General features: G+C 49.3%; 2 protein-coding genes across 2 annotated transcripts in view; both read left to right on the top strand.

Moving 5' to 3' along the window:
• Positions 1–132: 132 nt before the first annotated feature.
• The window catches only part of TMCO1 (transmembrane and coiled-coil domains 1), a 21259-nt gene continuing 1695 nt past the window's right edge, over positions 133–19696 (top strand). Inside the window, exons 1-6 of the mRNA XM_082226685.1 lie at positions 133–291; positions 947–1024; positions 1701–1760; positions 9328–9374; positions 12810–12877; positions 15944–16088. Coding sequence (XP_082082811.1) covers positions 222–291; positions 947–1024; positions 1701–1760; positions 9328–9374; positions 12810–12877; positions 15944–16088 — 468 coding nt within the window. The 5' untranslated portion in view covers positions 133–221. The remainder of the gene's footprint in view (positions 292–946; positions 1025–1700; positions 1761–9327; positions 9375–12809; positions 12878–15943; positions 16089–19696) is intronic.
• ALDH9A1 (aldehyde dehydrogenase 9 family member A1) overlaps positions 15948–19696 on the top strand; it is a 27545-nt gene continuing 23796 nt past the window's right edge. The window contains exon 1 of the mRNA XM_082226668.1: positions 15948–16088. The gene's annotated coding sequence lies outside the window, so the exon portion shown is untranslated. The remainder of the gene's footprint in view (positions 16089–19696) is intronic.

Below are 19696 nucleotides of genomic sequence, written 5' to 3'. Positions count from 1 at the left end.
CTGATTGGGGGAAGGCCCCCTCCGTCCCTCCCCCGCGTCCTGGCAGGGGAAGCTTGCGATTGGCCGAGCGAGAGCCGCGTTCTCTGCGCTGTCGAGACCGAGGACAAGCTCGCCTAACCGCCAGGAGGGACGCAGAGGCCAGCGAGGCCGGGAGCAGAGCGGCGCGTGTCTCGAGAGCGCCTCGCGGATTTCCGGTTGGGCCCAACTTCCGGCCGCCCAAGATGAGCACCATGTTCGCCGACACCGTCCTCATCGTCTTCATCTCGGTGTGCACGGCGCTGCTGGCCGAGGGTGAGGGGAGCCCCGGGCCGGGCGAGGGTGGGTGGGCTCGCGGGCGTCTCCCTGGGAGACACTCGCTGGCAGCCGTGGGGCGGCAGAGGCAGCGGAGCTCTCCCCATTCTGTAGGGATAGACAAAGGGATCCACCTAAATTTCCTTGTCGTTGCACTAGCACCTGCAATGGTTACAATGGTGTCTTCTTGCCATTCTGTAACTTGGGTGCAGGGAAGGAAGAGACATGTGTACATGGCACTTTCAGGAGCAGTGGTGATGTTGATGCTTGCAGTCCAACTTAAAATCCCAGTCTGTTATTTTCCTACTCATGCACCAAAGCCTGTTTTAAAGCACCATCAATATCTCAAAGTTCATGTGCTCACAAGACCTACCATGATGGGCAATGGGCTTCATCTCTCTTGGAAAGTGACATCAGTTGCTAGGGGCTCCCACCTCTGACTTTGTGAATGATGGTTGAGTCATGCATGCTGTCACTGGGCTGGTGGAATCAGTTTGGGAATAGCTTGTAACTCATGGTACTGCAGTTGTAGGAAGGAGACCGTAAGCTACTAGGGCTCAAGTTACTGGGTTTGGAAGTCCTCTGGCAGTCATGCTGAGTGCTTTGTAGATACATCGGTTATTCTGTCTCCTGATTATTGTGCTGCTTGTTTCAGGCATAACATGGGTGCTAGTTTATAGAACAGACAAGTACAAGCGGCTGAAAGCAGAAGTGGAGAAGCAGAGTAAAAAATGTAAGTTCAAATGCATGATGGAGCTTGTCTTGTCCCTCAACACTCCAATTCTGGGCAATATTTCTTTAAATTGAGCTTAACTGCTTTATCTTGAAATAAATGGATCCCTCATCATGGATTTGTCTGTAAACCACCCAGAGAATGCAGTTATATGGCTGATAAATAAATAGTCATGGGCTGTGTATTAATGTGAAACACTTCATGAGCTTTTGTGGCCTAGAGTCTGCTCCATCAGATCCATGATGTATTATTTTAAATAGGCATAGAGATAAAACTTTTAAAAGGGAGTAAATGTGAGCAGGAAGCTCAGCAAAGTTGGTGTTTTTTAAAAAAAGAAAAATCAGTATTTTGTGCTTCATAAAGCTTATGTTACAATATGAACTCTATTCTGGAGGCTTTCACTTCTGGACACTTACAGCACCATCCTAAACATGTCTGCTCAGAAGTAAGACCCATTAATTTCAACAAAGCTAAACCAGTATAGAATTGAAGCCTTATAATTATATAATTTAGGCAAAAATAAGCATTTCACCATTATTAATTGCTTTTCAGCTCTTGCTTGCCATACCCATTGGTCTGATTTTTGTTATAGAGATTTCTATGAGGCCTGAGGGTCAATGGGAAGAGGGACCGTTTTCTTTATGAAAAAACTCACTGTGGTGTTTTATCTCTGCAGTGGAAAAGAAAAAGGAAACTATTACAGAATCAGCTGGCCGACAGCAGAAAAAGAAAATAGGTAACATTGGAGGCTACATGGTTTGTCATGTTTCAGTGTTCAGAGTGGGTAGGCCTGGGGGACAGATCTGGCCCAATTGCCTTCTAAATCCGGCCCGCAGATGGTCTGGGAATCAGCGTTGTCAGAGCTGCCACCCAGTCCCAGCTCACATAGGACCAAGTCCGCCAGCGTTCACTTTATAAGAGTCTTTATTAAGTTACAGGTTTCATTTCCGAACTGCAGCGTGCAGCTCTACACCTTCTGCCCTAGGTCGGCGAAGACCCGTCTGAGTCCCCGCCTCTTGCACACCAGCTTAATACCCTAGCCTTGCTCCACCTCCTTCGCCTCTCCCTACGTCTCTGGGTCCTTCTGCCCCCCTGGGCCTCCTCCCTTCTACTCTCCTCTGACGCTGACCCCCCTGCTCCTTCTGCCTCCTTGCGGCGGGCTTTAGGACCTGGCTCACTCTCCGGGCTGCTTACTGCTCCAGCTTCCGCTGCATTTGAACTTGGCGCGCGCGCCCAACTCTCTACTTTCCTCTTAACCGTTGCCTCGCTCTCTGAGGAGGGCGTGACCACCCCTGACTCGTGCCCTCCCTCCTGCTGACAGCCTCCGGAACCCGATGCCTGGCTACCTTCCTCCCTGCTGCTCTCAGTCTTGAGCGTGGGTCCCGACTTCCAGCTGCTGCCGCCCTCAGTTATGAGCGTGGGTCCCGACTTCCAGCTGCTGCTCTCTGAATCTCCTCTGTTCCCTTCCTCCTGGGGTGTCCCCCCTGATCCCCCCCTTGCTCTGCTCACTGGGGCTCCCTTTTGGGAGTCCTCTGACTCACTGCTTAGGCTTGGAGATCTCGGGTCGTCATCATCACTCATTTTCCCTTCGGATTCCTCCCCCTCGCTCTCTGCTTCCTCCCTTCTCTGCGTCTCTGCTCCTGAACCCCTGACATCCATCCCCCCCTCGAAGCCCCCCCTTCCCCCCTCCCCGCTTTCAGGTGTGGGTGCTGGGTGCTCCATCATCACGGGAGGGAATGCCGGATACAGTTCGCTCCCCGTGGTTGGCCGCCAACTGAAGACCTCCGAGTCTTCCTCCTCGCGGTCGCCGACGTTGACCTGTTCCGCTTCCATCTCTGTACCGCCGTGCTCGAACCCAAGGTCCTCCCCGAACACGTCCATGTCAGTCTCTGCGTCGGTCGCTCGACCTGGCATCTCCAGCCACTTCCGGCGCCATTGCTCCTCCGGTCGATCGTCCCACCAATACGAGGTGTCTGACGCCGAACCCGCCGGCGATCCTTCTGGGGAACGGGTGCTCAGCGCGGGTTCCCCGTCCGAGTCGAATCCATGGAACGTGCTGGAAGAAAGTGTGGGCGTGAACAGCCAGTCGTCGAAGAAGCTCGCTGGCATGGGTCTGTGTGGGAAAAGGGCATGAAACTCGTCCTTGAGCAGGGGTTCCTCCAAAGCGTAGTCTGGCACCCAGCTATTGGCGCTGGCCCGGGTGCCCTCTCTGGCTAGGAGGTATTCGACTCCCTCTTCCCCCCATCTGGAGTCCAAAATCTCCGTGACCTCGTTGATGGGGTCTTGCTGCGTCACCCCTCGCGTCTCCGTCCGCTCCCGGAACGGACTCGGTGCCGTCCCTGGCTCCTGGAATCTGTGAGGTGCCTTGTAGGGAGTGAGCACCGACCTGTGGAACACCGGATGCATTCTGGAACCCTCCGGCAGCACCAGTCGGAAGGCTACCGGGTTGATCTGTGCTTCGACTTGGTACGGACCAATTTGCTTGTGCCCCAACTTCTTCTTGGCTAGTGACCTGGTCGGCACTGCGTGGGCTGCCAACCAGACCCAGTCTCCCACTTGGATCTCTTCGCCAACCCGCCTGTGCTTGTCAGCTTGCACCTTGTAGGCGTGCTTAGCTAGCTCCAGCTGCCGTCTGAGTTGATCGTGTACCGCCTGCAACTCTGACGCGAACGCGTCCGCCGTCTGTGGTTCTCCGTCCCCCACTCTCTCCCGTCCCGGGAAGGTTCTGGGATTCCTCCCATTGTTGGCGAAGAACGGCGTCACCCCTGTGGACACGTGCTTCGTGTTGTTGTAAGCGAACTCGGCGAGCGGCAGGTAATCCACCCAGGTCGCAGGTTGTTGATTGGCATAGCATCTCAGGTACTGCTGCATGATGGCATTGACCCTCTCTGCTTGCCCGTTGGTCTGCGGGTGTCTTGCTGATGCCAGATCGACCTTGACATTTAGAAAACTCATCAGCTTCTGCCAGAAATTCGAGACGAACTGGCGCCCGCGGTCGGACAGGATAGACCGCGGCAGACCATGCACTTTGAACACGTGATCTATGAACAGTTTGGCGGTTTGTTCCGCCGTGGCCACCTTCGCACACGGAATGAAATGTGCCATCTTGGTGAACAAGTCCACCACCACTAGTACAGCTGTCTTGCCTCTCGAGCTGGGTAGATCCGTAACAAAGTCCAGGGCCACTCTCTCCCACGGTTCAAACGGCGTTTGCAGCGGTTCCAGCAGTCCCGCCGGTGGTTTGTGCACCGGTTTGGCCCTCTGGCAGGTGTCGCACCTCGCAACGTAGTCCGCGACTTCCCCTCTCAGTCTGGGCCACCAAAAGTCCCTTGCGACTAATTCCACCGTTTTTTCCGTGCCAAAGTGCCCGGCCGTGGGTGCGTCGTGCAGCTGCTGCAGTACCCTGGCGCGAAGTTCGTCTCCCGGCACGTAGATGGCCCCTTTACGTAAGAGCAAGCCGTCTCGTATCTGGAACTCGTCGCCCTTCGCCGTGCCCTTGTGCACCTCTGCCATCTTCGCCCGCGCGAAGGAGTCGTCCTGCAACGCCCGCCGCACCGCATCCAGGTCTACTGTGGCTGAAGCGCACGCCCACGCTGTTGGCGCGAAGATGTGCATGGCTGCCGCTGGCTTCGCCTCTTCGAGGTATTGCGGTTTGCGGGACAGTGCATCCGCCATGACGTTGGTGTCGCCTGGGACGTACTCTATTCGGAAATTGAAGTCAGCAAAGAACTCCGCCCAACGTATCTGCCTCTGGTTCAGGAACTGAGCCGTGCGCCAGTGCTCCAGATTCTTGTGATCCGTGCAGACCTGCACCGTGTGCTTGGCGCCGATCAGGAAGTGCCTCCACGCCTTGAAAGCTGCATGAATGGCCAGCAACTCCCTGTCCCAGATGGTGTAGTTCTGCTCCGACTTGCTGAGCTTTCTGGAGTAGAACGCTCCCGGCCTCCAGACCCCCTGTGGGTCCCTTTGCAGCAGGACAGCTCCCACTGCTCTATCGGACGCGTCTGTCTCTACCCGCATCGGTTTGCTGGGGTCGATATGCAGCAGTTGCTCTTCCGACGCGAAGAGACGCTTGAGTGCCTGAAAGGACTGCTCCGCCTGCTCCGTCCAGATGAATTTCTTTTTCTTGGAGCTTAGCGTGTCCGTAATGGCCGCCGTCTGCATCGCGAACCCCTTGATAAACTTGCGATAGAAGTTGGCGAAGCCGACAAACCGCTGGACCTCCTTCCGATTGCGCGGGCTCTTCCAATCCAACACCGCACGAACCTTGGCGCTGTCCATGGCTAGCCCCTTGTCCGACAACTTGTAACCCAAGAAATCCACCTCCGTCGTGTCGAACTGGCACTTCTCCAGTTTGGCGTACAGTCTATGCTGCTGCAGCCTCTTCAGCACCTCCCGAACATCTTGGTCATGGGCTTGCTGCGAGTCGGAGAATATCAGGATGTCATCCAGAAAGCAGACGCACTTCTTGTAAAGGAGTCCCGCCAACACATGATGCATGAAAGCTTGGAAACAGTGAGAACCGTTTTGCAATCCAAACGGCATCACTCTGTATTCGTAGGTGCCCAGAGGCGTGAACATGGCTGTCTTCCACTCATCGCCCTCCCTCATGCGGATGAGATTGTACGCACCTCGCAGGTCCAACTTGGTGAACACGCGTCCCTTGCGCACCGTCGCTAGCAGGTCGTCAATCCTGGGCATGGGGAAATCAGAAGGCTTGGTCATCTTGTTTAAGAGGCGAAAATCCACCACCAGTCTTTTCTGGGGCGTGTCCTTCTTCTTCACGAAGAAAACAGGACTGCCCCCTACTGCCCTGGACTCCCGGATGAAACCGCGCTGCAAATTGTGATCTATGAACTGTTTGAGTTCCTGTAATTCGTCCTCAGACATGGAATACAGCTTCCCTTTCGGCAGCGTCGCCCCTGGTAGGAGGTCAATCTTGCAGTCATATTGCCTGTGCGGTGGTAGCTTGTCAGCCTCTTTCTCGCAGAAGACCTCCAAAAAGTCCGCGTATTTGTGGGGAACTGCTTGCAACGTTCCCAACTGCAGTTGTGATTCCTCCTCCTCTCCCTCCTGTCTGGGCAGGATGCAGTGTTCTGCGCAATAAGAGGAGCCGAAGATCAGCTGTCTCTGGTACCAAGCCAGTGTCGGACTGTGCCTGTCCAGCCAACTCATGCCCAACACAATGGGCGTGTCCGACAGTTGGGTGACATTAAAACTGATGACTTCCCTGTGGTTGCCGAGGCGCATCACCATCGGTGGCGTTTGCTTCACCACCTGCCCCCCTAGCAACTCTCTGCCATCCACTGTGACGACTTGCAGGGGCAGAGTGGCAGGCAGTAGCTGTATAGCGTGCTGCTCCACAAAATCCTGCGCTATAAAGTCTGCGTTGCTTCCAGAATCCACAGAAAGCGGCACTTCGATAGTGACGCCATCGGGTAGCTGGAGAGATGCTGTGAGCTGCACTACTGGTTTGGGTGGGAGGGGGTCCGTGGGTTGCAAGATCGCTGGGGACTGCTTCACTGATGCGTCTGGCTGGGCCCCAGTGCCTCTGTCTCCAGCCAGACATCGTCGTTTCCCTGCTGTGGTTCTCCTTGCTGCGTTGCTGCAGTCACCATTGCCGAGGCTGCAGTGTGCTTGTGGAGCCTCCGGGGACACTCTTTCGCCAAATGGCCTGGATCCTCGCAGATGTAACACTTCCTGTTCCCTCTAGGAGGCTTCGCTTTCACTGCTGTCGGTGCTTGGGCTCTGGCTGCTGACTGAGCCCTTGCACCTCCAACCTCCATCGGTTCCCCTCCCCCTCCTGGCGGAGGTGTGGATTGCGCACGCGCTGCTTCTCTTGGAACGAAAGAGAAACTTCTCGCTGCTTCGCGCCCTCCACGTCCTTCATCTCTGCACCAGGGACGTTCTTCCAGCCTCACCCCCACAGTCAGCGCCCTTTGGACCACCTCCTGCGTGCTTCGGGGCCTCTCCCCCCTTGCAATTTCATCCTTGACCGCTGAGCTTAGACCCTCCCAGAACAGGTCTCTGACAGGGGGCGAATCCCGGTCCCACTCTAAGGCACTGACCAGCGCAAAAAAGCGGGCGTGGTACTGCCGGACGCTTGCCCTCCCTTGTTTCAGTCCATGAATCTCCCGTCGGGCAAGATCCACATCAATAGTAGACAAAAAACACGCATCCATCGCTTTGATAAAGGCATCTGCATTCTGAAGCGCCGGATCTTTATCCCTCCACAAATTGCGTAGCCACGCTTTAGCATCCCCATGCAAATGGGATAGTATGAACCCCACTTTCTCTTCCTCATCTCTAAAGTCTTTTGCCAGCAGTTGCAGTGCGCACATTACGTCTGCTCGAAAATTGGGGTACTGTTGTAAATTCCCATCGAAGTGAGCCACAAGCCCTCCTGCTCTCCGTGCCAACCCAACCCCCTCCGGTCTGGGTCCTGGCTGCCCGTGTTTAACCCACGCTTCAAACCTGGCGTGGAGATCTCTGTAGGCGGCTGCCGCATCCTCCTCCCTCTTCTTGGATGCCAGTACCTCCGCGTTCAATTGGGTAACTGCCTGTTGCAGCGCTGCAACTTTCTCTGCTTCCGTCATCTCTGCTAACCGTCGTGAGCTTGCTCCCAAACACCGATCCCCTCCTCCAGCTGCCTCTCTCTCCGCTGCGAGATATCAGGTGTCCGAAGCTTTTTTAGAGACGGGTCTTACTGTCAGAGCTGCCACCCAGTCCCAGCTCACATAGGACCAAGTCCGCCAGCGTTCACTTTATAAGAGTCTTTATTAAGTTACAGGTTTCATTTCCGAACTGCAGCGTGCAGCTCTACACCTTCTGCCCTAGGTCGGCGAAGACCCGTCTGAGTCCCCGCCTCTTGCACACCAGCTTAATACCCTAGCCTTGCTCCACCTCCTTCGCCTCTCCCTACGTCTCTGGGTCCTTCTGCCCCCCTGGGCCTCCTCCCTTCTACTCTCCTCTGACGCTGACCCCCCTGCTCCTTCTGCCTCCTTGCGGCGGGCTTTAGGACCTGGCTCACTCTCCGGGCTGCTTACTGCTCCAGCTTCCGCTGCATTTGAACTTGGCGCGCGCGCCCAACTCTCTACTTTCCTCTTAACCGTTGCCTCGCTCTCTGAGGAGGGCGTGACCACCCCTGACTCGTGCCCTCCCTCCTGCTGACAGCCTCCGGAACCCGATGCCTGGCTACCTTCCTCCCTGCTGCTCTCAGTCTTGAGCGTGGGTCCCGACTTCCAGCTGCTGCCGCCCTCAGTTATGAGCGTGGGTCCCGACTTCCAGCTGCTGCTCTCTGAATCTCCTCTGTTCCCTTCCTCCTGGGGTGTCCCCCCTGATCCCCCCCTTGCTCTGCTCACTGGGGCTCCCTTTTGGGAGTCCTCTGACTCACTGCTTAGGCTTGGAGATCTCGGGTCGTCATCATCACTCATTTTCCCTTCGGATTCCTCCCCCTCGCTCTCTGCTTCCTCCCTTCTCTGCGTCTCTGCTCCTGAACCCCTGACAAGCGTGTTTTTACATGAGTAGAATGTGTCCTTTTATTTAAAATGCATCTCTGGGTTATTTGTGGGGCCTGCCTGGTGTTTTTATATGAGTAGAATGTGTACTTTTATTTAAAATGCATCTCTGGGGCATAGGAATTACTTCATATTTTTTTTCAAAATATAGTCCGGCCCCTTCTGAAAAAGTTTGCTTTCCCCTAGTTCAGACAGTTTCATGAGGGAGTGAGGGAAGTGGTTTTCACACACACTCTGTTGAAAAAAATCAAGTTCCTTCTGTAAATCATACAGTATGAGATCAGCTCTTAAACTGTGCTTCCTGAAAACTTGTTATTATTTCTATTTATTTATTTAATCAATCAATCAAGAACATGTAATTCATTACATTACTCATTAGATAGTAAAATGCATGTTAAATTGCTGTTTTAGGGGTTGTTTTTCATCATCTGGAATGGATTAATCCATTTTCCATTACTTTCTATGGGAAAGCACGCCTTGGTTTAAGAACGCTTGGTTTAAGAATGGACTTCCAGAGCGGGTTAAGTTTGTAAACCAAGGTACCACTGTACTGTATACAGTTTTGCATTATTTGCATGGTTTGTATTGAGAAACGCTCTTGAGCTTCCATGGGGAGGAACAGGATTGCTACTATCTGTACTGAATGTCAGAGCACCTGAAGTGGGTTGGTGACCTTTACATGCCACAGCCTTTTTGTTGCTGTTTTCCTGCTGTAAGTCCCTTACAACCTTATTGGGAGCAAGTTCTTGACTTTGTGACCTGCAATCATTTGTTTCTCTTTTTCAGAGAGGCAGGAGGAGAAGCTGAAGAACAACAACAGGGATCTGTCAATGGTGAGGAAACAGAGCAAAGTGAACCTTTATTGTAAATCCCTTTGGGAAAGTGATTCCTAAATGAAGAAAGTAATAATAAGGAGTAGGAACTGGGGCAGCTTTTCAGAAAAGCAGCGTGTTTAACCTTCAGATATTACAACTAGGAAGTGAGACCAAATTCCACTATCTCTGTGGGATGCAACACTTAAGAAATAGATGATCGGTAGAAGTGAACTGAAGTGATGCCTAGTTTTCATATAAACTCATCAACAGCTACCATAAAGAAAAAGAAAAAAAATCAACAGCTACCATCAACTAATGCAACATTTCACTTTTCCATTACTAATGCCTGTGAAGTATTGTCTGTCAGCCAACTCCACCTCCTTGATGTTCTTTTAGGCAGTAAAACACCCGTGCTCCTGTCTCTCTCACCTGTTGCACAGAGGCTCCTGCCAGGCTTGGATTCTGTGCCCAGTTGGCACCATCCTTGGCCACTTGCTGTGCAATTTACCTCTTCTGCTGCATTATCTGCTATTGCAGATGCTATTGAAAAAACATTACTTATTACTTATAGTTCCTGGTGTTCAGTTTGTTTTTATGCTTTTATTCAAGATATTAACAAAATATTAAATTGACCATAAGATTATATAATGTTAGTACAAAATGTCAATTAAAACCCAGTTTTAATTGCATACATTATGTATACATTATGTATGTAATTGCATACATTAATTAAACAACACTGTTATGTTATATAAGGTAAAGGGGACCCCTGACCATTAGGTCCAGTCGTGACCGACTGGGATTGCGGCGCTCATCTCGCTTTAATGGCCGAGGGAGCTGGTGTACAGCTTCTGGGTCATGTGGCCAGCATGACTAAGCCGCTTCTGGCGAACCAGAGCAGCGCATGGAAATGCCGTTTACCTTCCCGCCGGAGTGGTACCTATTTATCTACTTTCACTTTGATGTGCTTTTGAACTGCTAGGTTGGCAGGAGCAGGGACCGAGCAACGGGAGTTCACCCCGTTGCGGGGATTCAAACCGCCGACCTTCTGATCGGCAAGTCCTAGGCTCTGTGGTTTAACCCACAGCACCACCCGTGTCCTATGTTACGTTATATAAAACGGTAAAGGTACCCCTGCCCGTACTGGCCAGTCGTGTCCGACTCTAGGGTTGCGTGCTCATCTCGCTCTAGAGGCCATTAGCCGGCGCCGTCCGAAGACACTTCCGGGTCACGTGGCCAGCGTGACGAAGCTGCAGCTGGCGAGCCAGCACCAGCGCAGCACACGGAAACGCCGTTTACCTTCCCACTATAAAGCGGCCCCTATTTATCTACTTGTACTTAAGAGTGCTTTCAAACTGCTAGGTGGGCAGGAGCTGGGACCGAACGACGGGAATTCGAACCGCCGACCATACAATTGGCAAGTCCTAGGCACTGAGGTTTTACCCACAGCTCCACCCACGTCCCTGCGCCACCCACGTCCCATAACACCCGTTATGTTATATAGTTAACATCTAATAAAACTAATATCTAGCTGTGATTTCTGCATTGCAGGGAGTTGGACTGGATAAATCTTGGCATCCTTAACCTATCATTCAGTGTACTCATACCAGTACTGATGTATCTATACCAGTAATGGGGGAATAATTGAAGGTTTTAATGTTTCCTATACATTTCTTTATACCTTCCCTAATTTGTATGACATAAGCAAGTTTCAGAACTTTCAATAAGGATAAACACTCATATGATTGGAATGCTTGGGTTTTGTGCAGACAACAATGGAAGGTATTTTTGAGATCTGGCAGAGAATCCTAGGATGACCTTTATAGACGTGCTGGACCACCCCACCCCCGGAACACCTCTAAATAGTTGCATGTGGTGACCATGGATTGCTTGGGGAAGTAAGGTGTTCTGTAGGTTGTAGTGAAGTTTGACACTTGAATTGTACTTGGGCAACTAGTGAAGGATAGCTTATTTGAAACTCCTTAGGTGGCTTGTAATGTTTTGGTTCCCATTTGCTAACTGTAGGGTTAAGGCAGGCAGCGGTACAATACCTATGCAACTACATGATGCATTTAATTGTATGTCATGAGTCCTGACAGCCGTGCCCCAGGTATGGTGTTGGAATATGGAGGAGGATACGCCAAACGATGAGCAGTCTACAGTAAAGCACATCTCCCACCACCACCACCCCTGCCGCCAGTCCTTTCCCTGTGGAATGGGAGGCTGATGCTGGTTGGTAAACAGTGGACTCTCGGCAGGAAGAAGGGGCAGGTTACAGGATGCAGTGGTTCAAAGACTGGGATTGGGAAACCAGTGCATGTCAGTCCCAGCAGCATATTAAGACGGGACACACCTCTTATGAAGGAAGAAAAACTTCTCATTGAGACCTAGTAAGCAATCATGTTCTGAGCATGTGCCAACAAAATGGCCCAGTCTCATGAATGCCAATGCCACAGATGCAAAAGGTCAGCTCAACATTTCCTATTAATTAGGAACCAAGTGTGAGCTTCAGGATAAAAGATGCTAACTCATAATAAAAAAGAGCAGGGAAGATGCATAAAATGAGGCCATTACTTGTTTTTTTTAGAGTCAGCATCACTGATAGGTTAGGAGGCAAGCTATTGGCGACTTTCACTGCTGACCTGAGCCCTTAAAATAGAAATAGGGATGGCTGTTTTGAATGGAGCCAACCATAGTTAGACAATTTAACGAGTGCTAATGCTGTGTTAGTTTTGCCAGCCAGTTAAGTTTTTAAAATCTACTTTGCTTCACTTAGACTGAGAGCAAGTTGGCATCCGGAAGTCAAGTGCTAGTACAGAGGTCAGCAACCTAAGGCCCATGGGCCGGAAGCAGCCCATGAGGGTCGCTTAACCGGCCCAAAAGCCGCCCCCAAACCGAGCTGCCCGCTCGGTGAGTCCCCACGCACTGCGCTAAACCGGCGCAGCACAGCGCTGGGACTCTCTTCCGTGGTTCTGGAAATCACTTCTACACATGCCCAGACACCAGAAATAGTGTCTGCGCATGTCCACGGCACCGGAAATCGCTTCTGCACAGGCGCAATTTTCTGCGTCTGGGCATGTGCAGAAGCAATTTCTGGCACTGCGGACATGCGCAGATGCGATTTCTGGCGTTGTGTTGCGCCGGTCCAGCCCACGGAGGAGGTCCGCGGGAGTGATCCAGCCCATGCCCGGTAAGCCTTGCCGACCCCTGTGCTACTACATTTCCTGGTCTAACCTTCTATAGCCTTTGGGCTGAGGACCCCATAAACATCCAATGGCCTCACCAAGGTTGACTATTTAGTGGCTCCAGATCATGCATATGCACATCCCAGTTGATTCATCAGTTTTTGTGGGAGGAGACACTCAGTGGCAATAGTCACTTCTCCAATTTTTCCTCTCCAGGAAAAATTTACCAGACACTAATACGGGTCCTCAATTGTTCTTTTGACTGCAGGTTCGCATGAAGTCCATGTTTGCAATTGGTTTTTGTTTCACTGCTCTGATGGGAATGTTCAATTCCATGTAAGTGGTCACCACTCTTCTTTTCTTTAAGAACTGTTAACAATGCTCTGTGTTCTCTTCTTCCTTCAGGGTACAGTGAGCCCACAACTTATGTTGGGGCTACAGTAAGCGCCCAGTGCCAAAACTGTATATAGCCAAAACACATTGGGTGATATGGCAGGTGGGATGGCCAGAGTTTATTTCCCACCCACCCCCTTTGTAATTTTTTAATTTTTTGCCATGCGCATAAAGCTGAATATGCTCAAGTTAAATGCACATGTTGCAAGTATACTGTATATGTTTCCCATAGCTCACTGTGCCATCCTGGGAACTGCATGGAATTAGCATAAAAGGAAACAGTGTTGGTGCAGACATGGTTGCAGCTGTGCAATAGCCATTCTTGCAAGCGGTTGATGTCAACTGTGTGTGTGTGTGTGTGTGTAGGAATTTATATATAAAGGGGGGTGGAAAGAAGAGGATAGGAAGCTTAATTTCCTCTGCAGAGGAGAGTGGGTGTGACCCGAGTCTATCTAGCCATACAGCTCTGGTCCTTAACCCCTTCATTCACTAACTAGCAGGCATGCATAGTTATATTTGACTGCCACCTCCCACAAACTGAGTTGTGTATGTGTGACATAGGACCTGTGGAAGATCACAGAGATATTTTCATGATTGCAGGGGAAAGTTGCAGTTTTCCAAATAATGGAAGTAGCCACTGTGACTTCCCATTAATTCCCATGTCATACACTCAAGCTGTCTGTCTGCACTGGCTCTTGAATTTCAGCTCAGACTCCAGCAAGATTTTTGGTCAAACATATGCATCTCTCTATTTGCAGTGAACTTCAATCTTCTACTTTTATCCCAAATATTCAGTTACGGTTCTAGCAGAAATTAGCCGAGAGCTCCTCACACTAGCAATATGGATTCTCATTGGTAATTTTAGTATCTTTTCATAGTAGAAAAGGTGCTTTTCAATTCTCATTTATCTCCCCAGCATTTCTGTGAGATGAGCTGGGCTGAGATCAAGTAATCTGGTCATGCTTTATTAAGAAAGACCTTGACTTTGAGATGCTGGACTAGATTTTGGTCTGTTCCAGCAGGGTATTTCTTACATTATATTAAAAGTGAGTTTTTGTAAGAACTCTCAAAGTGACTTAGTCATATTCATTTTGATAATTAGATTAAATTCCTACATTCATCTTTCTTCCCTAACGATGTAAAAGTCATGGGGCCCATACCCTGTAGCACTTCCTGATATTTTTTCTTTTAGCTGTGTCCAGAAAAGAAGACAGGAACCACGTAGAATATCACAACAATGTCAGAGGGAGATAAACATCCGTTCCTATCTGTTCTGCCAAAAATTCCTTTGCTCTCCAGTTGGCACTTACTGGAAGTGCAGCTCCTTGTATTGTTAACTCTGCAGGAAGAAACACTCATTTAAGAGTTTACAGTACCAGAAGCACCTGCTGAAAATGAGAGAGAGCTTCATATAGCAATGCACTATAGGACATGCAGTTGGAAACTAGTTAGCCTAGAGTCCACCATCTACATTTGTCCCCACAGTAACCTTGGTTAAGGAGCATTATGCACTTCTCTCCCTGCCCGGAGCTTAAAATGCACAAGTTTCTTTTCTCCTCTGTATAAGTAGAGCCTGGAAGAAACTTCGTTCCCCTTTGGAAATTCATAAAATGTTTTCAAAACCCAGTTTGGTTAATTGATTTCTGAGAAGTTTGTCCCTTATTTTACATGCTGTAAAATAATTTTACTTATTTTACTTCCGTTAAAGGATCTGAACACTGAGTGACGATATTGGACCTGAGCGATCTGAGCTCAGCTCCAAAACACAGTTGTACAGTCTTCAATCTGTAAAAAAGTTGTACAGCCTTCAGTCTGTATACCTCAGAGGGTTGGGGCAGTGGATGAAGTACTCTGAAGTACGGAAGTAAACAAAAGGGGTTTTCTTTATCTCTGTACACCTAAAGAAATTGTGGTTGCTCTAATCAGGAGAGGACTAATCTGCTTTGAACCAAATACTATATATAGTTAAATTTGGCGTTTTCACCTGGGAGCTACAAATTTCTTGTAGTCCTTGTAGTATTCCAGTGGCTTAAGGTTCCTGGTGGCACACTCTTCACAATCGGATTGTTTCTAGGTAAGTTTTACTACAGTCAAAACTCGGCTCCCGAACGGCTCTGTTTTGGAACATTTCAGCTCCCAAACGCTGAATACCCAGAAGTAAATGCTCCGGTTTTCGAACGTTTTTCAGAAACTGAATGGCTTCTGGAGAGTTTTTTTCTTTTTTCTCCATTGACTTTGCCAGCTGCCCTTTGACCCTTGGTTGTCAGAACATTTCGGAAGTTGAGCGGTCTTCCAGAACAGATTATGTTAGACAACCGAGGTTTGACTGTACCAGCATGTGTTTAAAGACTTACAGTGGTACCTCGGGTTACATACGCTTCAGGTTACAGACTCCGCTAACCCTGAAATAGTACCTCGGGTTAAGAACTTTGCTTCAGGATGAGAAGAGAAATTGTGCTCCAGCAGGAGGCCCCATTAGCTAAAGTGGTGCTTCAGGTTAAGAAGAGTTTCAGGTTAAGAACAGACCTCCGGAACGAATTAAGTACCACTGTATTCCATAATTTTTGGCACAAACAGCTCTAAGGTCAAACTGTCAGTTCAGTTCAGCAGCTCTTACAATACCATAAATCTGGTACCTCTGAGTGAATTAAGTTAAGATGGATTCCTTAGCGTATTTCCTGGATATAGCCAGAATATGTCAGTCGGAAACAGTGTCCAGGCGGAAGTCACTGAAATGTCTGGGAAAATCCAGACGTATGGCAACCCATGTTGGAAGTCTAGATTTTGGTGAATTTCCAAAAGCTCAATGACTCCCCCCCCCCCCCCCAAGAAACAACTTTTGTGTCTCGGTTTTCACTTTTTTGAAATATGGCAATCCTCTTAATGTTATGGATTGAATGTTACACTGTTTGGCTTAAATTCTCCATCTGCTGCCTTGTTTGGAGAATGTGAGTCTGGACCACAGACAACTTGTACTGATAACCAAGTACATCTGTATGCTTTTCCCAGATTTGATGGCCGAGTGGTTGCCAAGCTCCCCTTTGTGCCACTTTCCTACATCCAGGGTTTGTCCCATCGTAATCTTCTGGGTGAGGATTATACAGATTGTTCCTTCATCTTCCTCTACATTCTCTGCACTATGTCTATTCGGCAGGTAAGTGCTACTCTGTGGAGGGTTGCCTTATTCAGAAACTTTGTTTGGAACACCATGTTTCACATTTTATTACTTTTATCATAATTGATAAGAGAGGGCTGGCACAACTACAATGCTGTGATATAAAGATGCAGCCGTAGCCGTAGCCGCCTTCTCTTCCTCCTTTCCCCTAACCTTCCACCATTTTGATACTCATTCATATGAGCTTGATATTTTCTCTTGGGCTTATTAAATAACCACTCATTCAGGGGGCACTTGTATCAAATAAGAATTGCCTCCAGATTATTGTAAATGAGTGAGCACTGCTCTCCCTTATTTTTGGAGGCCACAAATGACTAGCGTAAGTATTTTTGTTTTGACTGTGTTTGTAAGCATATCTGAAGTCTCGTATTATAATTGTGGTATTTCATGTCTGTGTCCTCAGTATCCTTGCCTTTGTACTTCCTATTTTAAAAACAGCCAAATTCAACTCAGAAATTGGCAGGACATGCTTAGCAGTTACAGACTCATGTAAGAGCAAGTGATCTTTTACGTAAACTGGTCATAAGTTCTTAGTGCTGAAAACAAACCAGCAGCCATTGCAGCTGTTTAAACGGAAGAGTAACATGGTCCCAATAACTAGCTCTGGTTAACAGGTGCCTCATTCTGCATGGGCTAAAGTTTCACAAGCACCACAGAAGCCGTCCCATTAGACATTGCAATACAGTAACTCCACAAAATATGCTGGGGCTACATTCTGGGGAAAGCGGCAAAAGCCAAAATCGCATGTAGTCAAAACACAGTAAGTGCAAGGGTGGGTGGGACGGCCAGTCTTTTTTCCCTGGACTCCCACCCCCTTTTTTGTTTTTTGTAGAAGCGGAAAAAGCTGAATGTGTGCAAATTAAATGTGTGTACATTAATGTATAAACATTATAATATATTGTTTGGAATCTGTTGATGAGTGGAAGTACATTAGAGAGACATTGCAGTATTGCAGAACTGTTGATTGGAAGAGGGTAGCAGAGATTTGACTCTTTCACACTTCGGGGAGGAATGTTTGAGGCCATTGCACTGGTGATCTCCAGGAGATGTGAATAGCTTAGGTCTCAATTGATTTGCCCTTGGATGTTTTGATGTTGAGGAAATGTTTTGAGCCTTGGCTGGGACACTGCTCACTCCTGACTTGAGCTTGAGGTTGCCTGAAATACCTCCCTGCAGTAAGCAACTTCCTTTGTGCTGTTTCCATGTCCCCTTGGCACGTCAATCCTGCCTTGGAGTTCTTCCTGCTTCCTGCTGAGGGTGTGAAGTGCTGCATGGATTGTTTTTCAAGGACCCTTAAGTGGCTGGGAAAGTTGACCAACATCTGGACTGGGTGTGAAGATGTACATCCTGTCCCTTGTTTGTTCTTCCTCTGCTCACTCCATGTGACAATTTGGCTGATTAAAATGACTCAAGGCAGATTGTTCCCATTTCCTCTTCCATAACTGAGTTGCCTCTGTTAGCATGGATTAATTTATGGAACCTTAAAGACTAACCAGTTTTATTACAACATAAATATTCATGGACTAGAGCAGTGTTTCCCAAACTTTTTTGGGCAACGGCACACCTGTTTACTGAAAAAAAATCTCGCGGCACACCACCATTAAAGCCCCGCCCCGTGACGTCAGCGCGCAGCGTCACGCCGGGAGGGACGCACAAAAGTGAAAGTTTTTTCGCTTCCCCTTGCCGGGGAACCTCCAAGCTTTGGGGGTGGGAGGAGGCAGCAGAGCGAGGGACTGAGGGACGGCGGCAACTGAGGCGGCGGTGGCTGTTGTGGTGGTGGCGGCGATAGCGGGCGGAGGAGGGGGCGGCGGCGGGGCTTGAGGAGCCGTAGCCGGGAGTTGCTGCTGCTGTTGTTGCTGCTGCTGCCCGGACATGCCGGCCTCCTCCTCCTCCGCTGTCTCGCGCTCCTCCCTTTTGCACGCGCTGCCCCGCCGCTTGGCACCACCACCGCGGAGCCGCCCCCGGCTCGACGCGGATCCTCGCCGCCGCCGCCTCTCACCGCCCGACTCGCCCGCCTCCCTCCCACGGCACACCAGCCAATGTCTCACGGCACAGTAGTGTGCCGCGGAACACCGGTTGGGAAACACTGGACTAGAGCCCATTCATCCAATGCATACAGGGTGAGATGCTCTATTGTCGGGTCATACAGATACATATGCAGACATACCGTGTACAGTGGTGCCTCGCAAGACGAAAATAATCCGTTCTGTGATTCTCTTCGTCTAGCGGTTTTTTTGTCTTGAGAAGCAAGCCCATTGAAGGATTAGCGGGTTAGCGCTTTTAGCGGCTTTTAGCGGCTTATCTGCTGATCGGATCAGCTAAGTGGTTTAGCGGTTTAGAAAAAGGGGGGAGGGAAAAAACAGCAGGAACTCGCAAGACATTGTCGTCTTGCGAAGCAAGCCCATAGGAAATTCGTTTTGCGAAGCACCTCCAAAACGGAAAACTCTTTCGTCTAGCGAGTTTTCCGTCTTGCGAGGCATTCGTCTTGTGGGGCACCATTGTAAATGGGGGTTGGGAGAATTTAAAGTTGGAGTTGAATGGAGCACAAAAGTATAGTCAGAGATAATTCAGTTAGAGCTTAACCATAAGCAAAACTATCATTCACAACAGGAGTGGTGGGCAATGCTGATATGATTGTGTCAAGTGGTAGCATGATTAGATCTTAAGTTTATGCTAAAGCAGCACAGTGATGTGTCCCAGCAGCAGTTATTGGTAATAGAGTAGTTTTAGCATTGCTGAGAAAATTCAAACACGTAGTGGGACAAGAAATGGAGTGTTTTTCTTTGTATGTGTGTGAGTCACTCTGTGCTCCCTCCACTTTGATCTGTGTTTGGGGTTCCATGTCACTCTGTATATAACAGAGCTCTCGATCCCTGTTCACCATAATGCAGAATCTAAAAACTGCTGTGAATTTTGGTCAAAATGAATGAAATTTGCTATCCCCAAAGTGGATTAAACATGCCCAATTGCAGACGGGACTTTTGTGGCAGAAGTAAAAAGGATTCACTCTCCTCCATAATTTATTTTAATTTTATCTCAACTGGTCTATCACTGTACAGCTCCCATTGAAGGTTTGGGAGCGTGTCATCACAACCCTGGATTTGCATAACGTCAGGGTCAAATTGGGGAGCAAAGACAAGGCTGGTTGCGCAACAGCTGTGGCATGGGAGCCAGGAAGGAGAAACAGAGAGAGGATAGAAGTAGTTGTTTCAAACAACAACAGAAGTTTGAGTGAAGTGGGTATAGGGAATCACTGAGAGGGAAATGGTGGTTTTAAACCTCAGCAGAGGTTTGAGTAGAGTAGGGGTGAAGTAGTTGGTGGTTTTTATGTTGATCTTTTCTGTGAACCACCCTGAGACCTCCAGGTATAGAGCGGTATATAAATTCAATCAATCAATAAGAAGGGGAAAGTGGTGATTTCAAATAATGGTAGAGGTTAGAGAGCAGGGGATGGTGGGGGAAGTGGCAGTTTGAAGGAAGGACTGAGTACAGTTTGGAAAGGTTCTGTTGTGCTAAGTGTTTTGGTGTTAGCTTCTGTGTTGTAATCTCTGCTGTTTCTCCTTGTTACAGCTGGGTGGGGGGGGCGT

The sequence above is a fragment of the Podarcis vaucheri genome, assembly GCF_965113315.1.
Source record: "Podarcis vaucheri genome assembly, chromosome: 6".
NCBI lineage: Eukaryota > Metazoa > Chordata > Lepidosauria > Squamata > Lacertidae > Podarcis > Podarcis vaucheri.
This window is presented reverse-complemented; position numbering and strand designations above follow the sequence as displayed.